Genomic DNA, 25052 nt, shown 5'->3' with positions numbered 1-25052 from the left:
GATTTAGATTTGATTAAATTAGATTGGGGAAGTTGACTCTGAACCCTAGAAGCTGAAGAAAAGTTATCGTCAACTGTGTTGCCGAATGGACTGCTTGAGGTAATGTAGCTTTTATCAGCCAATTGTCTAGATATGGAAACATCTGAAACCCGTGAGAATATGCAGGGTTGCTGCTATGACCACTAGGCTCTTGGTGAATACTCTTGGAGAAGAAGCTAGGCTGAATGGCAGAACTTTGTACTGGAAGTGTTGATGAGCTAACCAAAAACGTATAAACTTTCTGTGATTGGGATGTATCGATATGTGTATGTAGGCCTCTTTGAGGTCTAGAGAGCACAGTCAATTGTTTCATTCTAGAAGTGGGTATAGAGCTCCTAAAGATAGCATGCAAAACTTTTCTTTGATTAGATATTTGTTTAAGGCTCGGAGGTCGTAAATTGGATCTTCTTTGGAATTAGGAAATATCTGGAGTAGATCCCCTGATTTTCTGAGAAGGGGGAACTACTTCTATGGTGTTTAGCTAAAGTAGAGCTTTGATTTCCTGAAGAAGAAGGAACGTCTGTTGAGATGTGAAAAAAGACTCTCTTGGAGGATGGTTTGGGGAAATTGTTACAAAATGGAGAGAGTAACCCTCCTTGATTACTCTGAAGACCTTGAAGTCTGTAGTGATGAGAGTCCAGCAACAATGATGCAATTGAAGTCAACCTCCAATAGTTTGGAGAAGGGGCTAAGAAAGAGAAATTTTGGTCATGCTCACTATAAGCACGTCAAAAAGACTGAGCTGGCTTTTGAAGAGCCAAAGACTGGGGCTTTTGAGGTCTCTGTTGCTTCTGTCTCTTCTTAGGCTTAGAAGAAGAGGATGTTGTAGGATACTGCCTCTTATAGAAAGAAGTAGATTTCTGAGGAGGCTTAGATGGTTAAGCCCTAGTTTTTTATCTGGTTAAAGAATTCCAATTCTGCTCATGATGAGTATGTTTTTGAATAGCAGCCTCTATTCTATCATTGAATAGTTTTTCACCAAGAAAAGGGTTGTTGGCTAAACTATCTTGAAGATTAATATCCATGTCAGAGACTTGCAGACCAGCAAGACGTCTCATAGCAACAGACATGGCGGATGTTCTGGATGACATTTCAAATGCATCAAATGCCGTTCTTGCCATATATTTTCATGTTTGAAGTAGACTGTGAGTAATCTATTGAAAATCAGTTAGGTAGTCAGATGGAATATGCAGCATAAAATCAGCCAACTTCTTGAGATGTTTAAGGTAAAAAGACATGTAGAAGTTGTAATTAAGAACTCGGCTGGCCAACATAGATGCAGTGGCATAAACCCTGGAGCTGGAAGACTTTTAAGGGTCCACAAGCAATGACTGATGTGGTAGTTGTAGTTTGTCAAAGCCAGGATAAGATTTTATTCTGTAGTGGTAGTTAATCTTTCTTGGAGCTATAGTGACAGAATGAGGAGTCTACAAGTTTTTAAAGAGCGCTTCTTTGAGGAGATTGTGTAAAGGCAACTAAAGAAGCTCTTTAGGGGGTTCATCAAAATTTTGTGCATCCAGGAGTTCCACTCTGGGCTCAGTGTCAGTCTCCAATTTTACAGGTAGTGCTTTCACTAACTGTCTAATATACTTAGTAAATGAAAGTCCTTCAGGAGGAGACCTTCATCTAGGAGGAGGAGGAGGAGACAGATCTGAAGGAATACCATACGATTCAGGAGCAAATAACGCAGACTCATACTCAGTATCAGTATGGTAATAGGAGAGGTCAGAATCAACTTTGTGAACCGCAGGTGATTCTCTGTAGGATGAAGATTTTGGAGGAGACCGATGAGAGCATCGAGAAGAGCTTCTTCGATGACTTCGGTACTAATCCAAAGACAATTATGAGGGTGAACAATGCGAGGATCTTCTGGATCTGGAAGAATGTGATGTATGTCAATGCTTCAATGCAGAGCATCGCTGCTTCGGTGAAGAGGATCGATGCCTCGATCGACAGTATTGATGTCTTGATAGAGAGCATTTTCTAGAAAAAGAGCACCAATAGGAAGTAAACGGCATCTTGATGTACACCTGAAATCGGTACCATGCTGCCTCAGAGTGCTATGCTCAGGCTAGGCTGGTACCGAGGGAATCAATGTAAGTACCGATATCAAATGCAACTTGAACATGTCATTGAGCTCCCTTCAGAAAAACTCATTGAGTTGCTCCCTGAAGATTTGCACCACTACCCTTGGCTCAACGGCCGGTACCATCAGTGCGGCAGGGTGTTGAGAAGTGAGAGACCTTGAAGAGGATGCACGCCTTGAAGACACAGTCTACACTGAAGGAGAGCGATGGCGTCGATGTTTGACCTGCATTGAGCAACTTGATGCTGTAGTGGCCTGTGACACTTGCTGGGAAGAGGATGGCTTCTTAACAGACTTGCTCAATGCAAGAATAATGTCTGATGCTGATATTGGTACCATCAGTACCACCAAGGGCTTGGATTTGTTACCGGAGTCCATGGTCTAGCCAAACAGCTTCTCCTGCTGGATGCGATGAGCCTTCAATGAGCGTTTCTGCAAAGTAGAACAAAAAGTACAGCTGTTCACTCAATGCTGAGAGCCCAAACACCAATTGTGCAGGTCAGTGATTGAGATAGTGCTGTCGGTGTCAGCACCCTTTTTAAAACCACTCGACATGGACTTTGACATGGATGGAAAAATCTCGGTGGTGAGGTTGAACTCAATGATGACAAATGAGGAGGAAAAAAAATGCCGAGATCAGGAAAAAGAGGGCCGAAAGGTCTGACTGTTGTACGAAGAAAAAAAGGGGGGGGAAAATATTTTTTTTTACCGCCTGAAGGATATAAAAGAAAATAAGAAAAAGTAGTTGAAGAACCAAAATAGAAGAACGTTGGACGGGAAGGTAACATGCATTAGAAAGAATCCAGAAAAATAGCACTTCTCCACTCCGCGGAAAACAAAGAACAGAGATACCGTGAGCCACCGTCAGACGGGATGGCACATGAGCATTTGCGTTGCAGGTAGTCACATTTATCACTGTCCATACAAGGCTCCATGGATAATGTAACCCACATGTGAGAATATGCTGCCTGCTTGTCCTAGGATAATCATGACTCCAGGAGAGTTTAAATGTTAAATAAGCACGAGCCAGGGAAAACCCAAAATGGTTAGAGAAAAAGTTGGCTCTCAGGAAGTGAAAGATTTTGCATAGCTGCTTATCCAAACAGATTGTCTCTGCTGAAATTATTTTCCAAACAGTAATGAGAGATAAATGTATGTATTGAGGACCCATTTAAGAAGGGTTGCCACTATACTACTAGGTATTTTGGTCTTGATTATATAAACGGCACCTACGGAATGTCAATGAAAGGTAGGCACCATTTATAGAATTGCGCCTAATGGTTCCTAACTCAGTTTAAGCTCCGGTAGGAGTCATGTTAAGTGCCGGTATATTAGGTCAGGGATTTCCTGGCATAATTTGCCAGTGTCTAACACAGATGCCTATCAGCATCTAACTCATACTACACCTGTATTTTGCCCCAAACATCCCTACTTTTTGGGTAGGCATCATGTTGAATTCTGTGTACAGTTTAAACAAAATCAATTTTTAATTAGCTTTTAATGGTGTTTTGAATTATCACACCAACTAAGCCAATTAAAATAAATTAACTTCAGCGCAGAATTTGGCTAGGTGCCATCTATAGAATCAGGGCCTTTGTGAATACTTGAGGAACAGTGTCAAGATCCTATGCAAAAATGGAGATACCTCCTGTGAGCAGGTAGGATAGAGACGTGAATGTATGCTATCTAGAGAGCAAAGCCAATCTCCCTTCTCTAGCAAGGGTAGAAGGGTTCCCAGAGAGACCATGCAAAATTGATCCTTCATTAGGTACTTGTTCAGACCACGGAGGTAAAGAATGGGTCGAATACCTCCAGTCTTTTTTAGGGATTAGGAAATACTTTGAGTAGAACCTTCGGCCTCTCTCTTGAAATGGTATGGGCTCTATGCGTTTTGTTGGAGAAAGGCCAAAACTCTTGATGGAGAATCTTCTGGAAGGAGTTAAAAAGAGACTCTTTGGGTGGAAGCACAGCTCTGAGAAAAGACCCAAAGTACCCACTGGTCTGTGGTGATGAGGAACTAGGATTGGTGAAAAGGAGTAACCTGCCTCTAAAGGAAAGACTGGGTGATAGAAGTAAAGGGATGTTGGCAATGCTCTCTAGGAATGAGTCAAAAGGAAGTATACTGCTTCAACTGAGACTAAGCCTATTTTTTTTTGTTGCTTTATATGAGGGCATTGATTAGTAGACCTATAAGATGATGCAGTAGGTTGGTTGTATCAGCGTTTAGTATTATAATAATAAGAGTGCCTAGATGGAGCTGGATATCTTCTGTAACATGTAAAAGTAGAGGTCTGTGAGTATAGATGTATAAGTAGAGGTTGTAATGGTGTCCGCATGTTTTTGGTTATCAATCTTATAAGAGTGTTCCTATTAGTGGTTTTGTCTAATGTGGGCTGTGCCTCGCACTGAGATGATGATGTCATACACTCTGTTGTGTGCATTGGGCCAGCTGTACTTAATGGCCTCAATTGCAACCCGCAGCCATGCTAAAAATTTGAACAAGCTCCCTCAATTTAGTAAGCTTCTTTCTCTGTTTCTTCACATTATGTAATTTATATTATTGTAGAGTTGAAGCTTAGTCTGTTGTTAAGCTATGTCGAGTGCATATAAGAAAGGAAGGCACAGTGAATTGTTTATTTTTATTTTAGTTTCCCTCGACCCTGAAGAAAGGTTTCACTTTGAAACATGCATATCGGGAGAGGTGAAGGACAGACACACTATAAAGGCTAAGTGATGTTCGGTTGATATAAAAATAAGAGGTATTAAAAAAAGTAGAAAGAAAGTTTAAAACTGGTTAATTAATAAATATTGGACCGACGAAGAGTAATACAACCGGTAGCGTTGTGCCCGGCTGTGGTCTGAAGGTCCACACAATTAAGAATAAGAACACTAAAGAATGGTTCTCTGCCTTTGATGAGACCCAAGTAAGACATTTATGATATAATTTGATTGAAGATACAACAGTGGCTTCTTTATTGTAGATTTTAAATAGGTCAGCCACCTCTTCAACCTTGTCTCTGATTAAGTTATCACCCTTACAAGGAACATTAGAAAGGCATTATTGCATATTCTAAGCCAAGAAAAGTGACACCTTGCCACTGCTACTGCAGATGTACAAGAGGGGACATCAAAAGTACCTCTGGTAAGAAACTTTCTAACGGTTAATAAGTTTTGACAGAGTTGTTGTTATTCTTTCAGTTTATCTTGAGGGATAAATAACTCAAAGGATGACAGCTGTTTAATTAAAGATTTTAAATAAATGGAAGTGTAGAATTGGGAATCTATGATTCTGTTTGTAAACATGGATGTTTGAAAAATTCACGTGCCAAAGAAGTTCAAAGTTCTGGCCTCCCTACCTGGATCAGTATGAACTGCATGAGCGCTTTAGAGCCGATTCAACACCTAAGGAATGATTTTGTAGCTGAGTTCTATCAAAACCTGGACACTTTTTTATTCTATATGTGGGGTTAATCTGTTTTAGGAACTATCTGAACTGATAGGGAGGGTCTCCCAGTTTATTAATATAGCATCCTTCATGACTCAATGTAATAGCACTGTGATACATTCATGTGGAGAAGAATCACAGTCAAGCAACTCAAAAAGTTCAGAGTGATGTTCTTTCTCTTTCTCCATTTTGAAAGATATGGCTTGTGCCATCTGACATATAGAGCCAGTGAAAGATGTACTTTTTGACAGAAACATACACCTTTGAGGTGGAGGAGAAGGATCAGAAGGTATGCTATAAAATCTTCAGCCAAAAGGTAGATCCTGGTATGAGCAGGTATGAGCAGAGCCAGAGTTGTCACCCACATGGGAGAATACAATGCCTGCTTGTCCTCAGAAAAATATAATACATTCAGAAAAATTTGGCTAATTTTATTTCTACTTATAAATTTCCTTCCTTAAGTCCTTCTAGACCACACCAGATTTATAATTATGTTCCTTTACTAGAAGACTGAGGCAAAGACATCACCAATGTGAAGTTGTACATCCAGGAACATTCCAGTATGCTACTGTCAAAACCACTCAACAGAGAGACAAAAACAAGGTTTAAAAACAAGAGAATCAAGTAACCAAAACTAAGTCAGAATGGAGGCCCCTTAAGGCTACTTCTACAGAACCAACTATATACCCACAGGTGACAGACCTAGGATCCAGGTATTGATTGTTTATTTATTTATTTTTATTTAAAAAATTTCTATACTGTTTAAAACTAAAATGGTTTACATAATTTACATGCATAATTTTAAAACAAAAACATGATAAAATAAACATACAAACAATCCTCAGAAATTATGTCTTCCAGGGCAGGCCCTAGCCTAGTCTAACAAGACTTAATTTCCTTTTCTTAAAAGGTAAGAATAAACTTCAACCAGTCCAGACCCAAGGGTTGTACTAGAATTACTATCTCACGGAGCAGGAAAAAGACATATCTTCCAAGACAGCCCTATCTGGCCTAAATATCAAGCTTGCAATCTTTGACAAAAGAATTTACACAGAACCATGTTGAAACTATGTAAATATTTTCTAGGGCTACAGCCCTTGCTTCAGCCCAGGACAGACTCTATGACACGATGGGAGTGGGTCCTAAGGTCCTCTGAAGAATGTAGGCTGACTCAATAGCCATTTTAATCTAGTGCACAAAGACATCAAGGCCATGTGACTCTTGTGAGAACCACAACATGGTTAACAAGACTAAGAATGTCATAATGCCTCTGTATCGCTCCATGGTGCGACCTCATCTAAAGTATTGCGTTCAATTCTGGTCTCCTTATCTCAATAAAGATATAGCGACACTAGAAACGGTTCAAAGAAGAGCGACCAAGATGGTAAAGGCGATGGAACTCCTCTCATATGAGGAAAGACTAAAACAGTTAGTGCTCTTCAGCTTGGAAAAGAGATGGCTGAGGGGAGATATGATTGAAGTCTACAAAATCCTGAGTGGAGTAGAATGGGTACAAGTGGATAGATTTTTCACTCCATCAAAAATTACAAACACTAGGGGACACTCGATGAAGTTACAGCGAAATACTTTTAAAACCAATAGGAGGAAATTTTTTTCACTCAGAGAATAGTTAAGCTCTGGAACGCATTGACAGAGAATGTGGTAAGAGCGGATAGCGTAGCTGGTTTTAAGAAAGGTTTGGACAGTTTCCTGGAGGAGAAGTCCATAGTCTATTATTGAGAAAGACATGGGGGAAGCCACTGCTTGCCCTATATTGGTAGCATGGAATATTGCTATACCTTGGATTCTGGCCAGGTACTAGTGACCTGGATTGGCCACCATGAGATCGGGCTACTGAGCTTGATAGACCATTGGACTGACCCAGTAAGGCTATTCTTATGTTTTTAAATTCTAAGATGATTTGACATCTGAAAAGATTAATAACCTATTCCCAACCAAGGGCCTGCAAAAAAACAGGGAGAGGAACTGTTTGGTTCAAATGAAAAGGTAAATGCCTCTTCAGCAGAAAGGAGAGAATAGTAAACAGCAAAAAAAGAAAAAAGGGACAAACAAGGGTTCCTATAAGAACATACCTACAACTATGAGATCCTTCTAGTTGAACAGGCAGCCACAAGGAATACCACTTTAAGAGTGAGATCCTCCATGGAGGCCTGCTCCAGGGGTTCAAAAGGGGGTACAGCAAGAGCAACAATATCAGAGATCCCACTGGGGCACCACTGACCAAAGCAGGGGGTATGGGTGCAGTGAGGTAAAGAGATTAATAAATAATTACCCACAAAAAATGCACCACACGAGAGACCCCCACCAACTCCAACTCTGAAACAGGTGAATGTTGATACCTGGATCTTGAGAGAAGTTTGTGTCAATCCTTCACCTAGACCACATTTTAAGAATACAAAAAGATGAATGTCTGCCTACATTAAAGACCTTCCAGACACTGACAGAGACCAGAGATATGGAGGGATTTTCATGCCTTCTGCAGTGTGGCAATAACTAAGGAGGGAAAAACAATAACCCTTGCTTCACAGGTGCTGCCTTTCAAGGGCCTGGCTTTAAGCCAAAGGAATCTGGATATTCCACAAGGACCAGACGTTGGAAAAGAATCCCTGGCCCTCTCAGCAAGGAATTGAAGAGGACCCTCTAGGAGAAGAATCCTATCTAATTACCAAAGGTGGTGAAGCCAATCTGGCTCAATGAGAATAACCAGAAACTGCCTCTTCACAATCCCACAAATCAGTTGATCTACCAGAGGCCAAGGGGGAAAGACATTCAAGGGGCTGCAGCTGGGACCGGGACTGCAGCATAGTTTCCAGCCTTGCAGACCCAGACTCTTTACTTTGACAGAAGAGCATTTGGAAATCTGGTAAGATGCCATCAGGTCAAATACTGGAATTCCTCAGTGCCCCACTACCAGGCTTCTTCTTCTGCCTTAGGTCTAGTTTGTCTGGACACTGTCTTTTAACTATAAGACAGAAGAGTAAAAAAGTCCCTGACATGGTGTGTTCTTTGAGATGTTCTTATCTGTCATGCAACATATTTAAGAGCCAAATATGCACACCGTGAGTTGTTGGTTCAATATAAACAATGAGTAGAAGAGAAAGGAACCATTGCTTTTGTGCAAAAATATTCTAGTTTGGCTTTACAGATAACTCAAATCATTATGAAGCATTGGCACATAGTCACTCTGGCCATTCCTAATATAGGAAATAAACCCTTTTTCTCATTTAAACATGCCAGAAACATTGGGGAACAGGTCAATCACAGCATTATTAAAGAACTTATCTCTGTAACACAGGGATATCACTCCACCTGTGGACAATGTCAATGGTGTGCATCTACTTTGGTAGGAGAATCTTGGACTCATCCTACCACAAGGAAAATATATAATTAAAAAAACCGCACTGATTGCAGTTCCACGTCTGTAATTTATCTGATCCAGTGCCCTTGCCCGAAACTGTATGTGGGACGTATTATGCGATCTATTAAAATCAGATTAACCGAGCACAAGTCTAGAGTTAATACTCAAAGTGAAAATGTGCCCCTTATTCGATATTGGATGCTGTTTAAGCACACTCTCAAGTAATCTAAAGTGAATATTGGGTAGGAGGGTGGCAATGTGGAGCGCATTCTGAACATTAAAGAGCTGCGATGGATGCTTGAGTTAAACTCAATGCAGCCTGAGGGACTAAACCTCACTTCTGATTGGATGACACTGGCTGTATAGCATTTACCTGCTCTATTTTTTTAAGAGCCGTTTGGCTGAGTGTATGGGCGGGCTTAACTGAGTTCTCCGATTGACGTGGGGGGGGACGTCATGGGGTTTCCCTATTTAACTGTCCTTGTAATCTTATGTACATTGATAAAACTATACACATGGTGCATACATGTATCATTGAGCACCACAGTTGCATTTCAAGAAATACTGTATATACACAAATATAAACTGACCCGAATATAAACCTTTTTTCCCCAATAAAAGGAGGATAAAAGGTTGACTTAAATATAAACCGGGGTGTGGGAGCGTGTTAATATTCAAGTGCAGTGCTCTGCCCTACCAGGCTCTGAACCCAGCTCCCCTCCCTCCCTGTCCTGTCAGGCTCTGCACTGTTTCCCCTCCCTCCCTGTTCTACTAGGCTCTGTACCCAGTCCCCTTCCCTCCCTGCCGGGATCTGTATCCAGCCCCCTCCCTCCCTCCCTTGCTGATCTCTGCACCCTGCCCTGAAAGGTTCTGTACTCTGTCCCCCTCCCTCCCGATGCCTTACTGGACTCTACTGGGCTTGCCGTAACTTCTTGTGGTCCCATGGTGGGTCAGGACAGGAGGGTTCCCACTCTCCTGGCTGACTCTCAGAAGTTATATCTCCTTTCACTGTCTCCCGCATTCCTTTTGAATCCCTGGTAGTCCAATGGAGAACTGGGAAGGAGCAACTTTCCTTCGCTTCTTCCCATGCAGAGGTACTAGCTGATTGGTTGCCGCAAATTCTCCTATTGATAATGGAGTTCCTTTCTTTTTGTTTAGTACTATGTAAACCACTATGATGATATATCGAACAGTGGTCTATAAATACTAATAAACAGATGCTGTTTTTATGTAGCTGCGGTGGGGTTTTGCCGCGGGCTGGTTGCTCCAATAACCGTGGAGTTCCAGCAAACCTTGTAGCATTTGCCTCGCTGGCCAGCACCAAGTGTCTCTTCTGCAACCTTGCAGAAGGTGATCATAATGTTCTATCCTCTTTGCCTTTGTATTTCAGTCTTTGATTAGCCTTTATTATCATGTATTTACATGATAGAATGTATGAATAGGTCTGTATGCATATGCAATGTGCCAGTTCACCATGCATAATTATTAGATTAATGGGTCATCTTTTAGAAATGTATATTCTATGTACATTCTTTACTTTGTACTGTACTATTTTTTTATTTGTATTAGTTTATCTCATTTTGCTATGTGCGCATACAACATATTGTTCCATACACTTCATCCATAATGTCCTTTCATGCACTAATTGTTTTACACCTGTTTTCTGTTTCTCTCTTTTTTCAGTGTGTGCCCTTTTTGTATTTTTTTTTTTAAAAACCCCTTTGGGTTTTTTTCTTTTCATTTTTAACACTATTATGTTGGTTTAGAATCCTTACTTTGCTGTGCTTTATCTTTTCCTTATATTTGATTGTATACTGTTCTATCTTTCTCAAGTCCTCCTTGTAATTTTCCTTCAACCAATTCTCATGGACCACCTTAAAACCTTTTTAGGCTTTATATCACATAACACCAGTCTACATTGTAGTCTTGCGAGCAGTGCTGCTTGTTTGTAGTCTCTTAACTACTTGTATTTTTGTGGCAAGTGCCATTTCTAGTACTTTTGCTATTTAAGCTTTCAGTTTTATCAGTACAGTAAAACCTTGGATTGCAAGTAACTTGGTTTGCAAGTGTTTTGCAAGACAAGCAAAACATTTTATTAAATTTTAACTTGATAAACAAGCAAGGTCTTGCAATATGAGTACATACAGTAAACACGCGTCACATCATCACAACTGAGCCGATGGTTCTCTCTCTGACACTGCAGGAGTGTAGTGACTGTTCTAAATGAGTGAAGTCTTGCAATACAAGTACATATAGTATTTTGTAGTAAAGTTTTTGGGTTGTGGAACGAATTGTCCGAGTTTCCATTAATTCCTATGGGGAAATTCGCTTTGATATACGAGTGCTTTGGATTACAAGCATGCTTCTGGAATGAATTATGCTCGCAAACCAAGGTTTTACTGTATTTTTACTTTGTGACTCATGCACTGCTTCTATTATTTTGATGTACCCTGTTGCTAATACTTTTGCTATTCAAATTTTCATTAGTTTTACCTTGGGGCTGTGGCTCATGCACTGCTAGTTTGCTGCACCCTGTTTCATTTAGTCTTTTAATTCAATTGAGTCTTCAGTTACTTCTAGTTTTTAATTTGGCGTGTGTGGTAGAAGTAATACTTTTCATCTCATTTTACACCAATATCCATTTAACAGTGTTTCTTTCAACTATTTCCTTAAGACTTAAGTGCCTTCTTCACTGCCAGTTGAAACTTTTATGGTTGCTTTCCTAGATCTACATCAGCTATGCATATTCTGGCACTTTTGGGCATTAGCTTATATTGCTTTCTTAATACTCAATCAAGTGCCACTCTCACAGCCAGTTGAGACTCTTATGGTTTGTTTCTTAGATCTTAAATTAGTTATGCATATTTTGGCATTTTGGGGCATTAGCTTACATTCCTTTTTGTTGTGTATGTTTGTTCACCATAATATTTAATTAGCTCTGTTTGGTTTTTAGTTTTCTTGCATGTGTTCCTTATGAACAGATCGGTGAAGGTTATCATGCCGCTGTACCGGGCCAAGGTACGCCCCCACCTGGAATACTGCGTCCAGCACTGGTTGCCGTACATGAAGAAGGACACAGTACTACTCGAAAGGGTCCAGAGAACAGCGACTAAAATGGTTTAGGGGCTGGAGGAGTTGCCGTATAGTGAGAGGTTAGAGAAACTAGGCCTCTTCTCCCTTAAAAAGAGGAGACTGAGAGTGGACATGTTCAAAACATTCAAGATAATGAAGGGAATAGACTTAGTAGATAGAGACAGGTTGTTCACCCTCTCCAAGGTAGAGAGAACGAGAGGGCACTCTCTAAAGTTAAAAGGGGATAGATTCCATACAAACGTAAGGAAGTTCTTCCTCACCCAGAGATTCAGGGATCCAGGGATTCAAGACAAAGAAGGACAAGTTCCTGCTGAACCCGAACATAAGCAGGTAAGGCTGATCTCAGTTAGGGCAATGGCCTTTGACCAAAGGGCTGCCGTGGGAACAGACTGCTAGGCACGATGGACCACTGGTCTGACCCAGCAGCGGCAATTCTTATGTTCTTTTGAATAATATTAACTATATAGCACCCACACTGTGCTTTTTTGACATAGGTTTTGTACATGTCCTTCAATTCTTCCTCTGAAATACCATAGTGTTGTCCTTTTTTCACACGTGCATTTTATAGATATTTATGTATGTACATTTGTAGCACTGGAGGTTTTCATACTTGCTAATATGTTTAAAATGGTTCTCTTTCTTGCATTCATTCTAGCTTTTTTGACATCTGTGGTTCCTTATTGCTTCTTTGTAGACTTTTATGTTTCTATATTTAAGACAGCCAAGGTATGTGGTTTTAAAATACAACTTCTGATTTTTCATAAAGTTTTAGGGCCATATTACTTAGTTCACCTCTCTCTTCATTAGTTTATTTTCTGTTTCATTAGTCTCACTGGCTACTGCACCAATGGATCATTTTCACTGACCATTTTTTACTGAGTATTTTTCACAATGCTGATATCATGTTTCACCTCTTTTAGAAGTTTCATTACAATGCTTTATTAATTACCACCATTTGTTCTGTTTTACCATCATTGTCTTTTCATCATTTCATTTCACTTCACATAGTAATTCATCATTCACACTTTTTTAAAAATCATTTTTATTAGAAAGGGTACAACTGGGTAACAGGAACAACAAAAAATACTAAAACCACAAATACAAAGAAGCAGTATATTTATTTATTTATTTTTAATAAATATACTGCTTCTTTGTATTTGTGGTTTTAGTATTTTTTGTTGTTCCTGTTACCCAGTTGTACCCTTTCTAATAAAAATGATTTTTAAAAAAGTGTGAATGATGAATTACTATGTGAAGTGAAATGAAATGATGAAAAGACAATGATGGTAAAACAGAACAAATGGTGGTAATTAATAAAGCATTGTAATGAAACTTCTAAAAGTATTTTTTGTTGTTCCTGTTACCGAAATACAGCATGTGTGGAGACATTTTTATTGTATACATTTTAGTTTCTATCCTGTGGGTCACTTGTGCAAACCAGAGAGGTTGTGGAGACCACAAGACAGAAGAACCCACTGCAGAGGCTACAAATGGGTCCTTATCCATAGAACTTCCTCCAGAGTCACAACAAAGGACCCAAGCAACTCCAGATAGTCCCAAGCTCATGTACTGAACTGAATGCCAAAATACTTGAGGATAATGAGTTGGTTCCTAGAGACTCTTGAAAAATATACAATCCAGCCAAAATCATACAACTAAACCTTTCACACTTAACAGGCGGACCACACCAATCACTCTATCCCCAAACCATTTTAACAGGCAGACCACATTATCCTCTAACATTTAATCAGACTGACCTGACTAGCACACTAACAAGCAGGCAACCTTAACTGACAATTAACTAATTACTCTATCTCCCAGACCAAGAACTAACTAGCTACCTCTATCCCTCCAACCTCAACACTTTCTGACAACACCTAACAGCCCCCATCCTAGCAAATATAATAAAACAAACAAACCAACTTTTGTAAATGGCAGGTAGAACTAGAAGCAGCAAGACTTCTATCAAGACAGGCAGTCCAGTCACCGAAAGTACCCAGGGGATGGCTACGGTCTTCGTACAGATGGAAAGGAAGCCAGGACGGAGGGCAGAGGTCTCTGTACAGACCGAGGCCATCCCCTCAAAGATGTCTACAGTCTCCACACAGACGGAAGGAATGGATCAGCCAGATGAAAGCCTTTTGCTAGAGCTGAGGAGCCTGAGATAGGAGGTTCAGCGCTTAAGATGTATCTGAGACGACGAGACCTTCATCGACGGAGTCATCCAGGAGCTGTCTCAGATCGCCGAACAGGAATCTGACAAGACCATCCTAGAGACACCCAAAGCATCCAAACCTGCAAACTTGAGACCAACCGTCGGAATACAGGAAGTGGTTGGAGACGCTGATTCCTGGCAGCTGGTGACTTCCTCCACAGAAAAACGCAGAAGACCTTATTCTGTCTCTTTCTCTCACATACAGGGCAGCTCTACATCGACACCACAAATCACCCTGAGGAACAGATACCAGCTGCTACAGGAAGGTCCTGACAACGAGGAACAGGAAGTTGTTCAGCAGACGGATCCAGTTCCGGAGTCAACAGATCGGCCCACCCCTAAGAAGCGCAGAGTGGTGGTCATCGGGGATTCGCTGCTGAGGGGCACAGACCTGCAATCAAGAGAGGTCTGCTGTTTGCCAGGGACCAGGATCCGGGATGTAACCGCTTGCCTGGACAGACTTATCAAGCCCCGTGACCACTTCCCCATGATTCTCATCCACGTCGGAACCGATGACGCCGCCAGGAGCACCCCGGAGAGCATACCTGAAGACTTCAAAGCCCTGGGTGAGAAGCTGAGGAGGATGGATGCGGAGGTGGTCTTCTCCTCGATCCTCCCAGTAAGAGGCAAGGGCAGTGCCAGGGAGGATCGCATCCAGAGGGCAAACGACTGGCTGCAGGGATGGTGCAAGGAGATGAACTTTGGGTTCTTGCACCATGGAGAGGCATTGCAAGAACTACAGGGACCAGACGGGTTACACCTGACCAGAAGAGGGAAGAACATCCTTGGACACCGTCTAGCCCGCCTACTACACAGGGCTTTAAACTAGGTAAGTTGGGGGAGGGTACGGGCACAAACAACCTACCTGGCGAGCTAAGCTGCCAATACTTTTTTGAGACTAAGGTAAGTAAACACCGATCTGGGTCAGGGGAGAGTATACACACTTTCGAGTCTGGGGGTTGGCTCACATTATAATTCTGGGTCACATTGTAATTCTGGGTCTAAGGGGAGTACACATTGTAATTCTGGGTCTAAGGGGAGTAAACATTATAATTCTGGGTCTAGAGGGAGTACACATTGTAATTCTGGGTAAAGCGAGAGAACACACATTGCAAATTGTACTAAAGCAGTTCAAGTAGCCCAAGCAGGAATACCCCCACAGGGTACACACATTTCCGAGTCTGGGATACGAACACACTGTAATTCTGGGTCTGGGGAGTCCAGGATAGGTGCACGTTGTAACTCTGGGTCTAGGGAAAGTACAAAACATGCGAATAATGCTAAAGGTGTCCAAGTAGCTCAAGCGGGAACATCCCCACTGAGACATAACAAACATACAACATGGAGGGCTATGTACATAAAACGCCCACAGTCTGGCAAAACAAGATCCTGGAATTAGAAACAGAAATGAGGAATGCCGACCTGGATGTGGTGGCGATATCTGAGACCTGGCTCACGGATTCCCACGGGTGGGACATGGTCATACCGGGTTACAACTTGCTTCGCTGGGACAGGGAGGGCAAAATGGGAGGAGGTGTAGCATTATATACTAAAGATGACATTAAGGTCACCAGAATCACAGATGTCCACTACACTGGGGGAATCCCTTTACATAGAAACATAGAAATAGACGGCAGATAAGGGCCACGGCCCATCCAGTCTGCCCACCTCAAAGACCCTCCCTTACCTTTCTTTGTGAATAGATCCCACGTGTCTGTCCCATTTGGCCTTAAAATCAGGCACGCTGCTGGCCTCAATAACCTGAAGTGGGAGACTATTCCAGCGATCAACCACCCTTTCAGTGAAAAAGAATTTCCTCGTGTCCCCATGCAGTTTTCCGCCCCTAATTTTTACCTTTGGGTAAATTTGGCCAGAGGGAAGGACAAATGCCTGTATCTTGGCGTAATATACAGACCCCCAAGACAACAGGATGACCTAGATATGGAATTAATCGGAGATATAGAGAATATCACCTTGCGTGGGGACACAGTATTGTTAGGTGACTTCAACATGCCTGATGTGGATTGGAACACGCTTTCCTCTGCTTCCGGCAGCAGCAGGAGGCTATTAAAGTCTATGAAGGGAGCAAGACTCAGGAAACTGGTGTTGGAACCAACAAGTGATCAGGCAATACTGGACCTGATACTTACCAATGGAGAAAGTGTCACAGAGGTCTAGGTGGGTGACACATTGGCCTCCAGTGACCACAACATGGTATGGTTCAATCTCAGGAAAGGTTTCACTAAATCTACCACACTGACCAAGGTCCTCAAATTCAAGGACACAAACTTCAAAGAAATGGGAGACTTCGTTCACCAGGCGCTACAAAGCCAAGCAGAAACCGATAACGTGGAAGAAATGTGGTCGACTTTGAAAGCCACCATACAAGAAGCAACAAACCGCTATGTTAAATCAGTAAGTAAACAGTGAAGGAACAATAAGCCACAGTGGTTTTCTGCGGAGATTTCGGACCTCATCAAGGAGAAGAAAAAAGCATTCATCTCTTACAAACAATCAGGGAAACAGGACTCTAGGGAAGTCTATCTGGCCAAGTCAAAAGCCGTCAAAACAGCAGTTAGGGAGGCCAAATTCCGCATGGAGGAGTCTCTAGCGAAGAACATCCAGAAAGGAGATAAATCTTTCTTCAGGTATATCAGTGATAGAAATAAGAACTCAGGCGGGATAGTACGTCTTAGGAAACCAGACGGAGACTATGAAGAAGCGGACTCGGAAAAAACCCAACTGTTAAATGAATACTTCTGCTCAGTCTTCACCCGCGAGGCGCCAGGTCTCGGCCCTCAGCTACAGACAAGGGTTGACGCAGATGACCCGTTTAGTAATTTTGAGTTTACACCCAGCGGTGTCTACTGCGAGCTGTCAAAGCTTAAGGTTAACAAGGCAATGGGGCCTGACAACCTACACCCCAGGGTGCTCAGGGAGTTGTGTGATGTCTTGGCGGAACCGCTATCCGCGCTCTTCAATCTCTCCCTTACTACGGGTAACGTCCCGTTGGACTGGAAGACGGCTAACGTCATTCCACTCCACAAGAAAGGCTCCAAGATGGAGACAGCAAACTACAGACCGGTGAGTCTCACATCAATAGTGTGCAAACTAATGGAAACTCTAATTAAACGCCAATTGGATACGATCCTGAATGAGGAGAATCTACGGGATACCCGTCAACATGGATTTACTAAGGAGAGATCCTGCCAATCCAACCTGATCAGCTTCTTTGACTGGGTGACGAGGAAGCTGGATGTTGGGGAGTCCCTGGACATCGTATACCTGGACTTCAGTAAAGCATTCGATAGCATACCACACTGCAGGTTGCTGAGCAAGATGAGTTCTATAGGATTGGGCGACACATTGACGAAATGGGTTGGGAACTGGCTTGGAGGTAGGCTTCAGAGGGTAGTGGTGAACGGCACCCCCTCCGAAATGACGGAGGTAATCAGTGGAGTGCCGCAGGGCTCGGTCCTGGGCCCGATCCTATTCAACATCTTTATAAGAGACTTGGCAGAAGGGCTGCGAGGTAAAATAACATTATTCGCCGATGACGCCAAACTAAGCAATGTAGTGGGCAAAAGCACAACAGACATAAATTCAATGTCCGACAACATGATGCACGACCTACTCCTACTGGAGCGCTGGTCTAGGTCCTGGCAACTCAGCTTCAATGCCAAAAAATGCAAAGTCATGCACCTGGGTAGCCATAATCCATGCAAGACTTACACCTTTAATGGCGAGATCCTAACAAGAACTGAAGCAGAATGAGACTTAGGGGTGATCGTCAGTGAGAACATGAAGACTGCCAATCAAGTGGAGCAAGCTTCATCCAAGGCAAGGCAAATCATAGGTTGCATACGCAGAAGTTTCGTCATCCATAAGCCTGAAGTCATTATGCCATTGTATAGATCCATGGTGAGGCCCCACCTGGAATACTGTGTGCAATTCTGGAGGCCACATTACCGTAAGGATGTGCTGAGACTGGAGTCGGTCCAGAGAATGGCCACCCGGATGGTCTCGGGACTCAAGGATCTCCCGTACGAGGAATGGCTGGATAAGTTGCAGCTATACTCACTCGAGGAACGCAGAGAGAGGGGTGACATGATCGAGACATTCAAGTATCTCATGGGCCGCATCGAGGTGGAAGAAAATATCTTCTTTTTCAAGGGTCCCACCTCAACAAGGGGGCATCCGTGGAAAATCAGGGGCAGGAAACTGCACGGGGACAAAAGGAAATTCTTTTTTTATTTATTTATTCGATTTTTAGCCCGTCTTCCCAAAAGAGCCCAGAAAGGGTTACAATGACTATATTGGTGCATTAAAATTAAAAGTAAGATAGGTACTTAGAAATTCCCTTACTGTCCCGAAGGCTCACAATCTAACTAAAGTACCAGGAAAAATGACAATTAGAAGAGTAATAAAGAAAGAAAATAGAGATAGAGGAGAAAAATAAGAAAATAAACATACTAATAAGATTACAATGATTTAAAGGAATTTGAAAGGTTAAAAAGAGTGGAGATAGGAATAGATGCAGAGGGAGAACCGTTGAAGCAATAGAATTCTGGGGAAATTTTAATGATAAAATAAAACAAAACAAGTGGTAAAACAATGAGTGAGACTAAAAAAATATATCATAAACTAAAAAGAAGTGAAAATAAAATCAAAACAGTCAAAACTGAAGTCCAGCTTGAACGAGCCCCCGAGCCAACCGTTGGTCCGATGGCCGGACTGCAGCCCTCCTCCGTCAGCTCTCCCCTGCTGGAATGGGGGAGGAGCGAAGACAGTGTCGGGTGCCCCGCTGGAACGGGCCCCCGAGCCGACCGTTGGTCCAATGGCCGGACTGCAGCCCTCCTCCGTCGGCTCTCCCCTGCTGGAATGGGGAGGAGTGAAGACAGTGTCGGGTGCCCCGCTGGAACGGGCCCCCGAGCCGACCGTTGGTCCGATGGCCAGACTGCAGCCCTCCTCTGTCGGCTTTCCCCTGCTGGAATGGGGGAGGAGCGAAGACAGTGTCGGGTGCCCCGCTGGAACGGGCCCCCGAGCCGACCGTTGGTCCGATGGCCGGACTGCAGCCCTCCTCCGTCGGCTCTCCCCTGCTGGAATGGGGAGGAGCGAAGACAGTGTCGGGTGCCCCGCTGGAACGGGCCTCCGAGCCGACCGTTGGTCCGATGGTCGGACTGCAGCCCTCCTCCGTCGGCTCTCCCCTGCTGGAATGGGGGAGGAGTGAAGAGAGTGTCAGGTGCTCCGCTGGAATGGGCCCCCGAGCCAACCGTTGGTCCAATGGCCGGACTGCAGCCCTCCTCCATCGGCTTTCCCCTGCTGGAATCACTGAAAGGGTGGTTGATCGCTGGAATAGTCTTCCACTTCAGGTTATTGAGGCCAGCAGCATGCCTGATTTTAAGGCCAAATGGGATAGACACGTGGGATCTATTCACAGAGAAAGGTAGGGGAGGGTCATTGGGGTGGGCAGACTAGATGGGCCGTGGCCCTTATCTGCCGTCTATTTCTATGTTTCTATGAAGGACACCATCCAAGCCATTGTCTTTTGGGGCTTCCTGCTCTTAATCATTTCTATCGGCCAATTATTGAGGTAAGGATACACTCTGGTCCCGTCCTTGTGAAGAAACTCCATAGCCATGGTCATTAGTTTGGTAAGTGAGAAGCTGTGACCAAGCCAAACAGGAGTCCTCTGAAATGAAAGTGCTTCCTGAGGACACAAAACCACAGAAAGCACTTGTAAGCATATGTAGGCAGAGCTAGCTATAGTACAGTGCTTTCTGCATGTACCATAGGAGTAGAACGGATAATTGGTGAAAAGAAAGCTGTTATTAAGATGTCCTAAAACCCCATGCTACACAGTATATGAAGCCAAGTTCTATCGCTCCTGGAAATGACAAGCAAATGACAGCAGTCCCAGAGATTACTACTTTTTATTAAAAGTGAATAAACTAAACAAACAGAGAGAGGTAGTGTGTGTGAGAACAGTATGAGCTCTAAGTAACTCAGAGAAACCAAAGACAAAGTTCTTTGTAGGCTAGGTAAGAGAATACTATCAGAACTTTTATGTAGGAAACACACATGAGCCCTAGTGGCCTTAATGTAAACCATATAAATTTTAATCTCCAGCAATAACAGAGTTGATATGCAACTGACTGGATAGAAATCTTTTCAGGTGTAGGCGCCAATCAGCAAGCAAGCGGATGAGCAGGCACGCAAGAAGGATCTGATGTCCAGGCAGGGTAGAGATGTGCAGCATGGAATACAGCTGGTAGACACCTGACACAATGGCAGTTCAGATCTGATAGCAGAAATGGAAAAGCCCCTCTTGTTCTCTGGGATGCCTTTTATCCACAAAAATATGCACATTTCATCATTCTGGAAAATCTAGACAAACCTAGGCACCAGAATGTCTGTAAAATTATGAACCAGATGTCCCTGTAATAAGCAGATGATGCCCTATCATTCCAGTCCAGTGGGCACAAGCAATGCACTGATGCAATAGTTAAACGGTTGCTTCACTAAGTGTTCCAAAAGCAATTATGTGTTGCCATGCAAAACCCTATGAGAAGTCATATGTCATTAATCAATGTCCAAAAGTAAAAAATCCATAAGGATGCCATTAGGCTCTGTATTGCTATTATAGGCAGGTCGATGGACCACTGGTGTGACCTAGCAGCTGCAATTCTTATGTCAGAAACTCTCTGGGACATAATCTGAGATCACTGAATGGAGAGTCTCTTATCCAGAAATGTTGGACTCTCAAGGAAGCATTGATCCCCTTAAGTTCCAGAATTGGCTGAAAATTTCCCCAGATCTTGGGAACAAAATAAATTGAATAATGGCCACACCCATCCTGTGGTGACACTGATTCAACAGCTCTCAAAGCAAGAGAGCAACACAAAATCTACCTTACCACAAGTTGCTCAGGCCCTGCTTCAAAAGTGAATATCAAAGATATCTGTAAAAGGTTCTGCAAACTTGAGCGCTTATCCCAGCTGAACCAACTCTATAACTAACTAATCAGAGGTAATAAAGCTCCTCTCCTGGTGAAATAGACAAAACCTGCCTCCAATTAATTTTATCACTGATGGGACCCACTGAATTTCATTGGGGTCCTTTGGTCCCTCTGGCAGGGTTACCAGTAGAGGAGAAGCAGCCTGAACATCCCACCTTTCTTGCCCCCCAAAAGCCTGGCCTTTTTGTAGAACTGCCAAGGTATGAAAGGAAGACTCGTTACTGGAACAGGGCACCCTAGAGGATTGCACCTGTTCTCAGAGTCACTGGCTTCTCCCAGATCCTTAATGATCGTCTCCAGATCTTCACCACAGAGCAGATACACCCAGAAATGATTTTTAAGGCATGCTTTAGAAGTGTCATTAGCGGAACAATTTCTATGCCATTGCCTCAGCCATCTATGAGCAACTACATCTGAGGCTAGCAAGCATGAACAAATGTGAATGACCGATCAAACAAGAGAAGAAGCGCCTCACCTTAAAATATGAACAGTACAACAAAAAGGCAAGAGAGGCTTCCTATCAGCCAATAATACAGTCTTTATTCAAATAGATGGCCCCCAACAAGGATCCCAGAGTGAAGGAAAGACATGGAGGATCAGGAGAGCAATGTAACTTATTCCCAACTGAGTGTCCCCTGAGGAAGGCTTTGTTCACACAGCAAAACTATGATCCTTGTTGGGACCATCTATTTGATTAAAGACTGTATTACTGACCGAACCCCCAACACTGAGCAAATGAAGAGTTTCTTAAGAAGCAACTCAATCTTGCACTCATGAGCCTCCTTAAGGGCTATACTGCCCTCCACTGGAATGCAGGTCTTCTTGGTGACCACTGTCATCAGAGCATCTACCTTAGGGATCTTAAACAACCTTATCAGGTCATCCCAAAGGAAAGGGCTTCTAACTCCACCAGCACCAACAGTAGCAAAATCCTGTAGAGGGAAAAAGCAAACTTCTCCACTACCAAGGGAATTGCAAAGATTGCCAACACCTGGTTTATGTGGACAATTCCTCCCAATGAAACAAGCACACTACTGAGAATGCAGAGTCCTTATATGAGAAACCTCTCCAGAATCCAAGGTAGACTTCCTGGAGAGGAATCTCTCCTGTGAAATCTCATTCATCACCCAAACATAATATGGAGGACAAAGGAACCCTATACAGACCAATCACATCTGTCCCATCAGAATACCCAATCCCTGTCCATGCTTTTGAAGTCCTAAGAGCTCTAAGATACTCACTTTGTTACCTAACAGGAACAATAAGCCTCCCAGGAAGCTCCTGTCCAGCAGAGGAGAGGTTCCCTCTGTCCAATATGTGATCTGTAGATAAAATGGCCACCATTCCTGGCAAAATTACTTCAATCGCAGCAGGAACAGAAACTTCGAGTGTGCTGCAGTCCCTGGGGGGAGACTTGGGTGCTTACTGCAGCTTCCCCACACAATGCAGTGCCTATGGACAAAAGGAACCCAGCCTCAGTGCTTCTGTACCAGGACCCTTAAGCCCCACAGCATTGGCCTTCCAGCATCACAGAAGCACTTGATGCATCATTTCTGCACATTTGCAGACATGCTATCCTCCACCACCCTATAAAGACAGTAATGGCTGCTCCCAGATCCAATTACAAAAGGCTTGCCGCCAACCTAAGCAAGACCGCTGAGCCTCTGCTTGCTATTCTGCCCTCATTTGCCTTCTTTTCTGTGTAGTATTTATTGTGTGAAAGGCTGAAGAACAAAAGATAATATAACAGTTGAACATATATATAACAGATTCTGAAACATGCTTATAAAAGAAATAGCTAGTTAGATTCCTAAACCACATGGACACAGCTGAATATAAATTATGGGATCTTATATAAGAACCTTCTCATATTTTGTATATAATTTCCCCATTCTTCCACTCCCCCCGCTTTTGTTATTTTTAAAGTTCAATTTCCAATCAGATAAGAAGTCATACCAGCTTCCACAGCAAAAAATAAATAAAAATCCATAGCATCATTGAAGGGGGCTTAACCCTGCTGCTTGATTTCATAAGCTCCAATAGAGCTTGCCACAAGTGGCACAGGAAGGGTAAGCGGCACCTGGGATGGTAGCACCCCTCCTCTGCCTCTTCCCCATCTCCCTGCCCCACGCAGCCCCCCTTCCCTTTCCCCGTTCCTTTTTAACTTCTCCGAGGTGAGCAGCTTTCCCACGTAGGTGTCAGCTCGCCCAGAAGTGCCATCAGAGAAAGCACCAATGCCAACGTGGGCAGCAACCTCATGCCGGGGAACTCAAAAAGGTATGGGGGAAGGCAAGAGGCGAATGCTGGAAGGAGGAGGGGTGCCACGCCCTTTGGAAGACCACACCCTGGGCAGACAGCCCCCTCACCCCCCTTAATACACCACTGCTTGCCACACATAGCAAAGAGCTCTGAGTGGAGGCTATGGGCCATTGAGGAGAAACTACAAACTCTCCTTTGCCTGATTCAGTGGTTTAGGTGTAACTCAGATCCTGGGGGATAGTTTCCCAGTGAGACCTCAACCACAGAGCCAAGAGCACAAGGAGGATGGCTCAAGCATAAACAAAAAATTTAAGAAAGAGAGCGATCCTGCTGCACCAGACCACCTGCACCATTTGCTGAAGGCACAGAAATACTGGAATATTCCTGGCTACACCACCCCTTATATTAGTGATGTCATCAGAATCTTCAAGTTTTTGTCTCATCTACAAAAGAACATAACTATAGGCCTGGACTGCTCTAGTAGGGTGATAAGGAAATCATCTTTGTTTAAATTCACTATATTTTTACTACATGTATCACATTCAATACCAGAACTTTCTGTTGCAGCAGTTCTACGTCAGTTTTCTTGCTCACCTAGTTCCTTATCAGTCTGGTCAGATTCCGATAGCTGCCCATGCTGATCTGAAGACTGTGTCTGTGATGTACTCTCCTCCGTGGAAAACTCACTGACAGTTTCTGACTGCCCCAGCTCTCCTTCAATCATGGCTGTGATACCTCGCACGAGGTCTAACAAACAATGGAAAGCCACAGACATGGCATAGCCTTCAGGAATTGTGGGTGGTTCTACCTTGTCCAACATTTCCAGGCTAGAAAAATTACACACATACACATTTTAAGAGTACTTTTATAACAAGCTGTCTTACTTATGCAGCTAGTATTTGCATACAAACAGAAAGCATATGCATATACCTACATTTAGTAATCGCAAACTTTATGGCTTATTGTACTTACAAAAGCTCAAATAGAGAGGAATGGGGGAAATTATCCAAAATTACAAAAAACTATCACTCCCCATTAAATGGCAAAATATATATTGGCAAATGTTTTTTTAGCCAGTGATGTGGGTGGTAGAGGATGGTTACACCTCACCATAGTCTGAGGCTTTTTCTTTTGCCTTTATTTAATATAATAGAAACAAGAAAGAAAAAAAGCAAGAGGAGCCTGTTTAGTGGCTTTTTGTTTTTGCCATTTAATGGGGAATGATAGTATTATTGTACTTACATACATCTGAGGCTAGCAAGCATGAGCAAATGTGAATGACCAAACAAACAAGAGAAGAAGCACCTCACCTTCAAATATGAACAGTACAACAAAAAGACATGAGAGGCGTCCTATCTATTTTATTTTATACAGTAGTAAATACACTTCTCCCTCCGTATTCGTGGGGGGATAAGGGCAGAACATAGCCGTGAATACCGAAAAACTGCGAATAACTTTTTGCATGTTATTCATGGTTTTTCAGTAAAATAAGATCTGAAAAAAATAATAAACCGTGAA

The 25052-nt window shown here is 42.9% G+C and overlaps 1 protein-coding gene across 2 annotated transcripts in view; it reads right to left on the bottom strand.

The window, feature by feature from the left end:
- The window catches only part of MON2 (MON2 homolog, regulator of endosome-to-Golgi trafficking), a 522785-nt gene that overhangs the window by 318964 nt on the left and 178769 nt on the right, over nt 1-25052 (bottom strand). For both annotated transcript variants that reach the window (XM_033958262.1, XM_033958263.1), the window contains exon 12: nt 24129-24361. In XM_033958262.1, coding sequence (XP_033814153.1) covers nt 24129-24361 — 233 coding nt within the window. The remainder of the gene's footprint in view (nt 1-24128; nt 24362-25052) is intronic.

Source organism: Geotrypetes seraphini, chromosome 9 (genome assembly GCF_902459505.1).
Source record: "Geotrypetes seraphini chromosome 9, aGeoSer1.1, whole genome shotgun sequence".
Taxonomy (NCBI): Eukaryota; Metazoa; Chordata; class Amphibia; order Gymnophiona; family Dermophiidae; genus Geotrypetes; species Geotrypetes seraphini.
The sequence above is the reverse complement of the archived record's forward strand: the minus strand, read 5'-3'. Positions and strand labels throughout refer to the sequence as shown.